The 11,468-nt window shown below is 37.9% G+C and overlaps 1 protein-coding gene across 6 annotated transcripts in view; it reads right to left on the bottom strand.

The window, feature by feature from the left end:
* The window catches only part of FER (FER tyrosine kinase), a 351,355-nt gene that overhangs the window by 278,627 nt on the left and 61,260 nt on the right, over positions 1–11,468 (bottom strand). For all 6 annotated transcript variants that reach the window (XM_060201250.1, XM_060201251.1, XM_060201249.1 and 3 more), the window contains 2 exons: positions 2,314–2,487; positions 603–702 (listed from right to left, as the gene is read on the bottom strand). In XM_060201250.1, the coding sequence (XP_060057233.1) occupies positions 603–702; positions 2,314–2,487 (274 nt within the window). The remainder of the gene's footprint in view (positions 1–602; positions 703–2,313; positions 2,488–11,468) is intronic.

The following is an 11,468-nucleotide window of genomic DNA, read 5'->3' as shown; positions in this document are numbered from 1 at the left end:
AAAAACAGCTTGCCTCATTTAAAAAACAGGCTATATACGCTTGTATTTTTAATCATTTTGAGATTATTTTAAAAGCATACTGAATTTTTCTCTCATTCTGAGGCCCTTGTGAGTCTGCCCCAAGGAGCTTTCTTTTGCACCTTAATATTATTTCTGCATGACTTTCACCTCACATTTTTGTAATATTTTTTTAATATTTATTTATTCCCTTTTGTCACTCTTGTTTTTTTATTGTAGTTATTATTGTTGTTACTGATGTTGTCGTTGCTGGATAGAATAGAGAGAAATGGAAAGAGGAGGGAAGACAGAGAGGGAGGCGAGAAAGACAAACACCTGAAGACCTCCTGCAGGTGGGGAGCCAGGGGCTCGAACCTAGATCCTTATGCTGGTCCTTGCGCTTTGTGCCATGTGCGTTTAGTGCCATGTGCGCTTAATCCACTGTGATACTGCCCGACACCCTTTGTAATAAAAATTTTATATCTTACATACCTGAAAAATAACTAAAATTGGTGTAAGTGGAATTATTTCAATAACTGTACAGAATTTTCAGATGGTAAGAATAAAAATCATTAAAATAAACTCTTTTCATAATTTTGACATACCTTTAGCTAAAGCTTCTTTATATTTCTCTTTGGCAGAATTCATTTCTTTTATTAATTGTCTATAGCTGGATTTTAATTTCTCTAATTCTGTCTTTGTAACCTGTGGATATTAAAAGCAAAAAAAAAATCCTTAAATTTATAATGTCCAAGAACTTCAATTTCCATGTATTACCTTAGGTATATTTAATTTATTAGAGGTGAGAATCATAACTTAGGATACAACTGTAGATGGTAAACAAAAAATTAGTTTAACATCAATGATAAATTCAACAGCATAGGAAATGAATAACATTTCTTTTTTTTCACTTTTTGTGATTAATAGTAGGTTATGATAGTTTTAAGATTACAAATGTATAGTTCCACACCACATACACCACTAAAGTTCTGTGTCCACACCCTCCCAATTTCCAAAGATAACTGCCACAGTTCTCACAAGTCTCCATACAGTTTTCCACAGGGGCTGCACCAGTTAACATTCCCACCAGCACTAAAGCAGAGTCATGTTTTCTCTACAACCACCCCAACACCTCACACATGAATGCTTTTACATCACATAAGCCAACAGTTTCACTCAGACACAAAGACAGACAGAAAGAAGGAAGAGATACCAGTACCAGAGTGTCTCCAAGCAGCACTTCAATATAGTTCATTGCACAAACCTGGGTCATAAGCATGACAAACATGCACCCTACCCAATGAGCTATCCATTGGGTCCAAAAATAACATTTCTTACAAAACAAATCAACAAAAAGTGCCGTCATCTAAAAGACCAATAAGTTAATCTACTGTGTATAGAAATATGCTCTCTAATAAAAAAAATTTTTTTTTTTACTTAATGCTAGAATGGAAAGGGAAATTCCAAACTTCTTATATGCTGTATCAGAAACTGAAAAATCTTACCATTTAAGTCTACAAGTTGGTAAATTAATTGCATACAGTAAAGATTTTTTTACCATTTTTTTCTTGTAAAATTATATCTCAAACAAGCAAATAAATTAGATAGAAAAATTGTTATTGAAAAAAATCCAACTAGGGGGCCAGGCAGTAACGCATCTGGTTAAGCATATTAGTCACTATGTGCAAGGACCTGGGTTCCAGCTCCACTCCCCACCTGAAGAGGGATGCACAAGTGATGAAATAGGTCTGCAGGTGTCTATCTTTCTCTCTGCCTCTCTGTCTTCCCCTCCCCTCTCAATTTCTCTCTGTCCTATCCAATTAGATAAAAATAGAATTTTTAAAGAAATCTAACTAATGAATGCATTATGAATGAAAGCAATACAATACTAACATTTTAAAAATCTGAGTGAAATAATCTTAACCATCAAAAATCAACTATTTGTAAAACTACTTACTAGACGAAGGCTAAAGAGAAACTTCCTAAACAGATTGAGAAGACTAGATACTGCCTGACCCCCTCCTAACTTATTTTCCTTTAATTATATGCACACATTACATAGTATAAAAATGTAATGCCTTAGAAAAGCTATTTAAGTAAATAAGTAATAAAAAATAACTGATACAAAACAGTCTCATATTATAGTAGCATTCTCCTTTTATACAAGCATATACAGTAGTAGTGAGATTTATAGTCAATAGCCTCTTATGTCCAGTGAAAACAAGGTATTACATATATACATATAAGAGACACAAATTACCTTCAGAAAATGATATAAAACAGTTTTACAAAATCAAACAGAGTTGAAAGACAAACCTTGATCATCTCTGCCTCTATCTGTTGATGAACACTTAAGTAACTTTTCTTCACTTGCTGCTTGTCTTTGATCATCATGGTGAGTCTGTGTAAGGGTCCAGAATTTAGATCTTCTGCATGCGCCTTCATTATCCTACTAAGTTGCTCTGTCTGCTGAATCATAAGCAGCCAAGACTGGAAAAAAAAGAAAGAAAATTAGCACTTGTGTTAAAGGTTTCCATTCTGCTGAGTGCTATTTGAAAACTTTAAATGTATTCATATATTTAGCTTTATAGAAATTCTTACATGCGTAAAAGTGACAGGTTATTGGAATTGTGTGGCAAACTAGAAATGGTTAATGGCTAACAGTTTCAAGTACAATGGCTTCAAGTGTCAGTGATCAGAAACAATGTAAGATACTAAGGAAGAGATTAAGCACTCTTTCAAAGTATGCTCTTGCAGCCTCCATTTCATTTGTTTTCCAATACACTAATAGATAGCTTCTGGTATGCTACATATATGCCTCAATAAGGTCACCACTTGCTAACAGTCAAATTCAATAGAAATTTAACCAACTTCATTCTTTTTTTTTACATTTATTTATTTATTTATTTATTTTCCCTTTTGTTGCCCTTTTTTTATTATTGTTGTGGTTATTGTTGTTGTAATTGGTGTCGTCGTCGTTGCTAGATAGGCAGAGAGAAATGGAGAGAAGAGGGGAAGACAGGGGGGAGAGAAAGATAGACACTTGCAAACCTGCTTCACTGCCTGTGAAGCAACTCTCCTGCAGGTGGGGAGCCGGGGGCTCAAAAAGGGATCTTAAGAGGATCCTTGCACTTTGACACATGCGCTTAACCCGCTGCTGCGCTACCACTCAACTCCCCCAACTTCATTCTTAAACTGTTTCTATCTGGTATCTGATCCTACTGACTCAACTATTCCTGAAACTCTTTTTTTGTTTAGTTGTTTACGTGCCTTCTTATATGCCAATATACCTGACTTCCTTCTTAAAATATTATTTTTGGGTCTTCATGCCTGGTATTCTTGATTCTCTGTTGGTTTTCCTTTATTAATAAAGACTAGCTTTCCTCAGTAATTTCTCCTGCACAACATACAGCCTCTATTGAGCAGAGAAGCACAATGATGGGTTCAAGCACAAGGATAGGGAAGGAGGCTGGAAGAACCATGTTAAAAATAAAGGAACAGAAGAATGTTTTTCATTACAGTTCTTCAAAATTCTATTCAGAAACAATTATTGTAGACATTGTGATCAGAGAAGTTGAAGTTATCTAAAAAAAAGCAGACAAGGTGTGTGCTGAGGTACTTATAAGAATATGTCTTCATTACAGTCAAAACTGGCCACAATCTAACTTGATAAAATTTCCTTTTTCATTTTATTATATTTATTCCATATGAGATAGTTTCATATAAGAGGGAAAGAGAAAAACACCAGAGTACTACCCCAACACATACAGCATCAGGGATTGAACTAGAATCTCAAGTATCCAAGTCCTGTGGTCTACCAGTAGAGTTGTTTCCCTAGCCTAACTTGGAAATCTTGTTTTCAACACACTGCAAAACATTTTCTAAACTGTAAAATGTTATTATGTACAGAGAACAAAACATGTGAGCTATGACCTCACCACATTTACTTAAAAGCTAAGCACTGCCATTGATCCTGATCATGGAGCAATTTAAAACAGGTGCAGCTCAACTATTAAAACAGAGCAAAGAGAAAAACAATTAAAAAAAAAACCTAAACAAACATGAATTTAAAACATAAGCTAAACGGCCCTAGTAACTCTTACATCTTTGCTTTTTGTTGTTGATATTTTCACTCATAAAAAAAAATGCATTGTTGGGAAAGTGTCTAATAGGATATGCAAAATGTTAAGACTGCCAACAAAGATAAAAGTCCTCAGTATTTATTTTCAAGAAATATATGTTTTAAGGGTAATCATATAACTCAAAGTCAAAGTGCTTAATAATGGTTAAAGTACGTAAAGAATGTATCATAAATTCTGTAACTGATTTGATTTAGACCAAATTAGCAGGACAGCCTAGCAGAAAGGCCCAAAGAAGACAGATCCCCAAAACCTAACTCTGGTTGGGCTCAACAAATGATACTCAATGCCTAAATAAATGAGAGAAAATCTAAGATAACCAGATAAAGAAAGGACTACAAAAGTTGGGTAAGAGCAAGAGACTGGCCCAATTATTAATGGCCTGTTTGGTCAATATTATACCATCTCATCATCTGGGGTCCTAGTCAAGGAATCCTTGGATTCCTATACACATATGATGGGCCTTGACCTCTAAAGGGTCACTCTCTACCACTGGTCGTTTCCATAAGAAACAGTGTCTTGTGAGCCCTCTTAGGACCTTGGCTATACCACCATAAAGCAATGATTGTAGAGACAGCCCTAGTCCCTGAAGAAAGGCTGGGTGTATCCTACACTGCCACTTGAAAAAAAAAAAAAAAAAAAACTGGTCCTGAAATGAGTACAGCCTACAATATTCCTCATATAGGAGCATGAGCTATAAGCTCAGACCAGTAGGGACTTAGAGGCTACACAGGCTCTGGAACTAAATATAAATATGCATGTACATATGGGCTCTGGAGCAGGTAGATGGAGGTAAATAGTTAATTTTAGCCACAAAATTCTTTTTTATAAGAATGGAGCTACTCCCTTCCCTATTCCAACTTTCTAGCCCTTTACTCCACTCTGACTCCATTCTCTCAGACAAAATTCTCATCCAGCCACAGGCTAGCTACCAAACTCAAGCAAAATAGTTGTATGACCCCAGAAACATGCCTAAAATGGTTCTCCTAGCTTTCTTCTACCCTAAAATCCCTAATCTCATCTGTTCTGATCCTACTTTCTGGTTCCTGTTCATTAACCATCTTGTCTCAACATAGGTCATGCCACCATCCAGACACCAGGCTCAGATGCTACCATGACTCCACCCCAACTTCTCTGGGCAGATAACATCACCAATGTGTCCTGGACCCTCACATCTCCAGAGCTCTGGTGCACTAGGGAAAGACTGAAACAGGCTGGGGCTATGGATCGACCTATCAACTCTCATGCTCAGTAGAGAAGCAGCTATAGCAGCCAGAACCTTCTGCTCCCCATATACAACCTTGATCCATACTCCCATCGGGGGAGAAGGGGCAGGATGAAGATAAGAAGACTCTGCACTCCAGCTCCATCAGCACACAGAGAGAGAGAAGGAAAAGTAGAGAGACATGGAGGTAGTTATGTTATCAGAAGTGACTTGGAGGGGAAGAGAGGATTCAATCAGAAAAGGGGGGGGCAACTATGTATAAATGTGGACAGGTAGTTATAGAGATGATGGTTGGCCCATGTCTAAAACTTTAGGGGAACAGTGGTGGATTGCAGTGGTGAGAGTGAAAATTCAGAACTCTGGTGGTAGGAATGGTGTGGATTCAAATCCTGGTCGACATGTAATTCTGTAATATAAAAATATATAAAAATAAATAAATAAAAGCTAATCCCCTGAAAGTGGAAAAAAATGTCTGATTCTGTTTAGGAGTCTTTGCAGAAAAGGGGAGATGTCTTCTTGAAGGTCAATAAAAATAACCACAGAACTAAGTCTGATTTTCTCCCACCTCTCAAAAGGGTACATCTTATCTTGTCTTGCTTACTGTGGTCACTACAAAAAAACTAAGCCTCCCAAGAAGCATACTGTCACAAGTATCAACCCCATATTACCCTCCATATAGAACTGAGTATCATAAAAAATTTCTGCCCCACCTCCCCAGAACCCCAGGGAAAGGTAGAGACAGACGGGAAGTGTGAGTAGACCTGTCAATGCCCATGTCTGATGGAGAAGCAGTTACAGTAGCCAGACCTCCCACCTCCTTCACCCCATAATGATCTTTGGTCCAGAGGGATAAAGAATGGAGAAGTTTCCAATGGATGGGGATAGGATATGGCACTCTGTGGGTGGGTATTTTATGGAATTGTACCCCTCTTATCCCACAATCTTGTCTATCGTTACTGAATCACTAATAAGAAGAAGAAGTTGAAAATAAGAAAACACAAAGCAGAACTTGGACTGGGTTTGGTGTATTGCAAAATAGCTCACCTGGATGGTGTGTCTACTTTGTTATGAGTGGAACCCATGTCAGCACCCACTGCACTGGAGGAAGCACTAGTCCTGTGGTATCTTTCCCCCTCCTTCTATTGCTGTTTCTTGTTGAGTAGTGAAGCCCCACCAGTGATGACAAAAAAAAAGACAAAAAAAAATTATCTTCTAGCTTTAACAAAGTCTGGCTCTATCCCAATTCTAGCCCCCCAATGCTGTTCTTGTTTTTTTTTTTTTTTTTTTTTTTTTGCCTCCAGGGTTTTTGCTGGGGCTCAGTGCCTACACCATGAATCCACTGCTCCTGGAGGCCATTTTCCCCCCTTTGTTGCCCTTGTTGTGGTTATTATTGTTGTTGTTGTTGATGTCATTCATTGTTGGATAGGACAGAGAGAAATGGAGAGAGGAGGGGAAGGCAAAGAGGGGGAAGAAAGATACCTGCATACTTGCTTCACTGCCTGTGAAGCAACTCCCCTACAGGTGGGAAGCCAGGGGCTCGAACCAGGATGCTTACTCCAGTCCTTAAGCTTTGCGCCACATGCACTTAACCCACTGCGCTACCACCCGACCCCCACCAATGCTGTTCTTAAGGTATTCACTTTTTGAAAAGTTTTTTGCTGCTATGAAGCTTAGGCCACCCTTCCCACAATAAATCTATCAAGTCTATTTTTTCCTTACAAAATATGTATCAAATGCATCTACTTCTCAACACCACTGGTACTCTTACTATGGTCATCTCTGGCTTACATTCTTACAACTCCTCCTAGTTGATGTCCTCTCTTTCCCAACTTGTCCTCTTTCCCAACCTAGACCCTTCAAAACAGGGAAAATTGTGATTCTCCTGAATAAAGTACTGTATTGATTTTCCTTTTCATTTAAAGAATAAACCAAGCTTAACTTCTATGGCCAATAAAATCTCTTCTTATCTGTCTTCCACTTCTCCTTCCAACTCCATGTTTGCCATTATCTATCTCTCCAACTAAAATTTTAGAAGCACTATTACTCACCCTTGAAGAACATCTCCTCTTCTTCATAATTAAGATAGGTCTCTTCTTTAGAAATCAGCTAAATCTAGGGAGTCGGGCGGTGGCGCAGCAGGTTAAAAGCACACCTGGCGCAAAGCGCAAGGACTGGCATAAGGATCCAGGTTCGAGCCCCCTGCTCCCCACCTGCTGGGGAGTTGCTTCACAAGCAGTGAAGCAGGTCTGCAGGTGTCTATCTTTCTCTCCCCCTCTCTGTCTTCCCCTCCTCTCTCCATTTCACTCTGTCCTGTCCAACAACGATGATATCAAGAACAATGATAACAACTACAACAATAAAACAAGGGCAACAAAAGGAAAAATAAATAAATATTTTTTAAAAAATCAGCAAAATCTCACATAGGTTTATTTCTTTCTATTCTTTCCCACATATTTGTATGTAACTTTGGTTTAGGATTTTGTTTGTAATTAATTATTTTGCCACAGGGTTATCACTGGAGCCCCACTACTGCATGATTTCTCTACTCTTTTATATTTCTTTCTATTCTTTCCCGTAGCATTTAAAAATAGGTAGTTTATCTGTATGTAATTTTGGTTTGGGTTTTGTTGTTGTTGTTGTTGTTCATTTATTTTGCTATCAGGGTTATTACTGGAGCCCCACTACTACATGATTTTTTTACTCCAGGCTGATTCTCTATTTTTTTGTAAATATAAGGTGACAAAGAGACAAGTAGAGATAAATAGTACGAGGAGACAGAAGAGAGACACTACAGTACTTTTCCCCTACTTCTGAAGCAACTCCCCTGCAGGTGCTCCAATGTGATGGCCAAGAGCTCTAATCTGACTCCTCATCCATGAGAAAGTGTGTACTCTACCAGGAGAACAATCTCCTACCCTTTAGTTTTAAATTTCACCTCAGCTAGAATGGAAGTGCAATGAGGGTATTACATGGGTCCTTACTAACAGCTTTAAATAGTTATTAAGAGACCTGATAAAAAACTGAACAGTAAGTATTCTTTAAAAGAAGGACGCATAGGGGAGAAAAATGGAGAGAATTCAGTATATGCTGTTAGTATATTGCTTTAGCTATGTAAACCTAGTATTGAATAGCATGTCAACTATAATGGCGAAAGAAAAAATAAACAGGTATAAGTTCAACTAACTGAATAATGGGAAAATCTGCATAGTACACAATGAATACAAAACACAGGCTTAAAAAGAACTGGTGACTAGGCAAAAAAAAAAAGCTGGGTAATCAATAACTTGAATTAGATGGGTGGGTGATTGAAGTATTTGTTATTTTTTTAAAAAAGTAGAGTAACCAGTTAGCACACGCTTGATGAAAAGACAAGGGAAAAGATGTACTTCACCATTTCAAATAAAACTAGTATAACATTTTGCAGCTATGACTCTTTGGTTGTGGCATAGCAATTGTGAGGCACAAATTATTTCCTGATTAGGATAAATTGTGTAAGATAATTCTTTATAATTTAATAAACAAAATATGTGGAAGATAATTCTTTATAATCTATTATAAACAAAATACTGTAGACCATATGCAGATACTTGAACTGCTTTATTATAAAGATTATTGCTTAATGATGAGAATTCTGTATATAATTTATTTTCTACGTATTTAAAAAAAATGTTTATTGTCTACAGGGCTATCACTGGGACTCGGTGTCAGCACTACAAATTCACTGCTCCTGGCAGCCAGTTTTTCTTCCCCCCTCTTCCCCTTTCTACTTTATTTGATATGGAAGAGGAAAATTGAGAGGGGAGCAGATAAAGAGACAAATATACAGACACTTGCAAACGTACTTCACACTCATAAAGAGTCCTCCTTGCAGGTGAGGAGTAAGAGCTTGAGCCCAGATCCTTGCACATGATCTTGTATGTGTTCATCTAGGTGTCCCACCACCTGGTCCTATTAATATATTCGTCATAATAGAGAATTGTTTTTGTTGCCCTTGTTGTTATTATTATTATTGTTGTTATTTTTCTTGTTGTTATTGCTGTTGTTGTTGCTGGATAGGACAGAGAAATCGAGAGAGGAGGGAAGACAGAGAGGGGGAGAGAAAGATAGATGCCAGCAGACTTGTTTTACTGCTTGTGAAGTGACCCCCTTGCAGATGGGGAGCCAGGGGCTTGAACCAGGATACCTATGCCAGTCCTTTCGCTTCACACCATGTGCACTTAACCCAGCTACTGCCTGGTCTCTGATAATACAGAATTTTTTTTTCCCCTCCAGGGTTATTGCTGGGCTCGGTGCCTGCACCATGAATCCACCGCTCCTGGAGGCCATTTTTTCCCCCTTTTGTTGCCCTTGTTGTTGTAGCCTCGTTGTGGTTATTATTATTACCATTGTTGATGTTGTTCGTTGTTGGATAGGACAGAGAGAAATAGAGAGAAAGACAGAGAGGGGGAGAGAAAGATAGACACCTGCAGACCTGCTTCACAGCCTGTGAAGCGACTCCCCTGCAGGTGGGGGGCCGGGGGCTGGAACCGGGATCCTTACGCCAGTCCTTGCACTTTGCGCCAGGTGCGCTTAACCCACTGCGCCACCGCCAGACCCCCAATAATAGAGAATTTTGTCAGTAGTAAGAGTTACTGATGCTGAAAGCTAGAGATAAGTGAAAAGATATTAAAAAGTAAAAATACCAGATGTTCAGAGAAAAAATATCACAAAAGACTAATATAATGTGAAAATAAAGCCTTCTGTAGTTGAGTTTACAAAACAATATAAATATCATAGTTATTGAAAGAAGAGGTACAAGATGTGAAAGTAAGTACAAATTATATATCATAGGGAAATATCCCAAAGATGCTAATAAAAATCAAGAGAAATTGACAGTAAGTATATGTATATTCATTTCCTAATCTTTCAAACAGAACAATCAGTAACTAGATTTAGTTTCAGTGTTTGAACAGAGAATTACACCTTGACAAAAGAAAAAGAAAATGCTATTAAGGAAATCCTTAAGTATAAGATCAACTAAGATGGAATAACAGTAATCAAATTTATAAATAAAACAATTTTAAAATGTCTTTTCAAAGTGCTTGATAAAAAGATAATTAAAAACAGAGACTACTGAGAGAGGAGAAACCAAGATGAGCCCTGACTTACTGACTAGAGAGGCTGTGGCACAGGGAGAAGCAACTGGAGCTGATGCCAGCAAATCCTTATGCAGAGAGGATAGGATTGTGTTAGAAAAACAAGGCCGCTAGCAACTACAGTACCTGTGAAAGTTTACCCAAAAGAATGGTAGACAAGGCTGGAAAGAAAGTTCATGGAGTAGGATGTGTTTTGTTTTTTGTTGTTGTTGTTTGTTTTTTAATACATGACACCCAGGTTCTAAACCTGATACCACATGGGTACAGCACCAGGGAAAACTAAAGTATTCAATACTGTGGGGCCTCTCTCTCTCTCTCTCTTGCTCTCTCACTCTCTCATTATCTCTGTATCTGCCTTAAAAAAAAAAGAAAAAAACCTGTGTGGACTAGTAAAATCAACATGTTAGGTTCTAGATCTGCAAATAAGAGGATAAACAGAGTGACCAGTGATGCTGTCCAGAGCATACCTATGAAGAAGCTATATGAACTGGGGGGTGGGGGAGGAGTACCTGGTGTTCTCATTAATAACTGTGCCCCTTCCCACCAGTCGACTGGAAAACTCATATCCCCTGGGAAGTGGGTGAAGTACTTAAAAAGGCTTTACCTTGGTAGTGGGGAGTAATTTTCCCTAGAGTTAACAACACTCTAACTAAAATAATAATAATAATAAAAAAATTTAAAAACATTAAAAAAACATTAAACAAGATCTACAAAGATCAAACTGTTTCCAGGTAACTTAACTGTGATGTCAAACAAAACTCGAATGCACACAGAAATATAAACTATGTAACTGAAACAGAGACTAAAATAATTCTGAAAATAAACAGAATGCCACTGAACTGTTGCACACCTTCTAGAGACCTAAGACACTTGTAACTGAATATCTTGAAAGAGGAAGACGGAAAAAAGAAAAGTGTCTGTAGAAATAAAGACTAAGGAGCCGGGTGGTGGCGTACCTGGCTGAGTGCACAA

The sequence above is a fragment of the Erinaceus europaeus genome, chromosome 11, assembly GCF_950295315.1.
Source record: "Erinaceus europaeus chromosome 11, mEriEur2.1, whole genome shotgun sequence".
Taxonomy (NCBI): Eukaryota; Metazoa; Chordata; class Mammalia; order Eulipotyphla; family Erinaceidae; genus Erinaceus; species Erinaceus europaeus.
The sequence above is the reverse complement of the archived record's forward strand: the minus strand, read 5'-3'. Positions and strand labels throughout refer to the sequence as shown.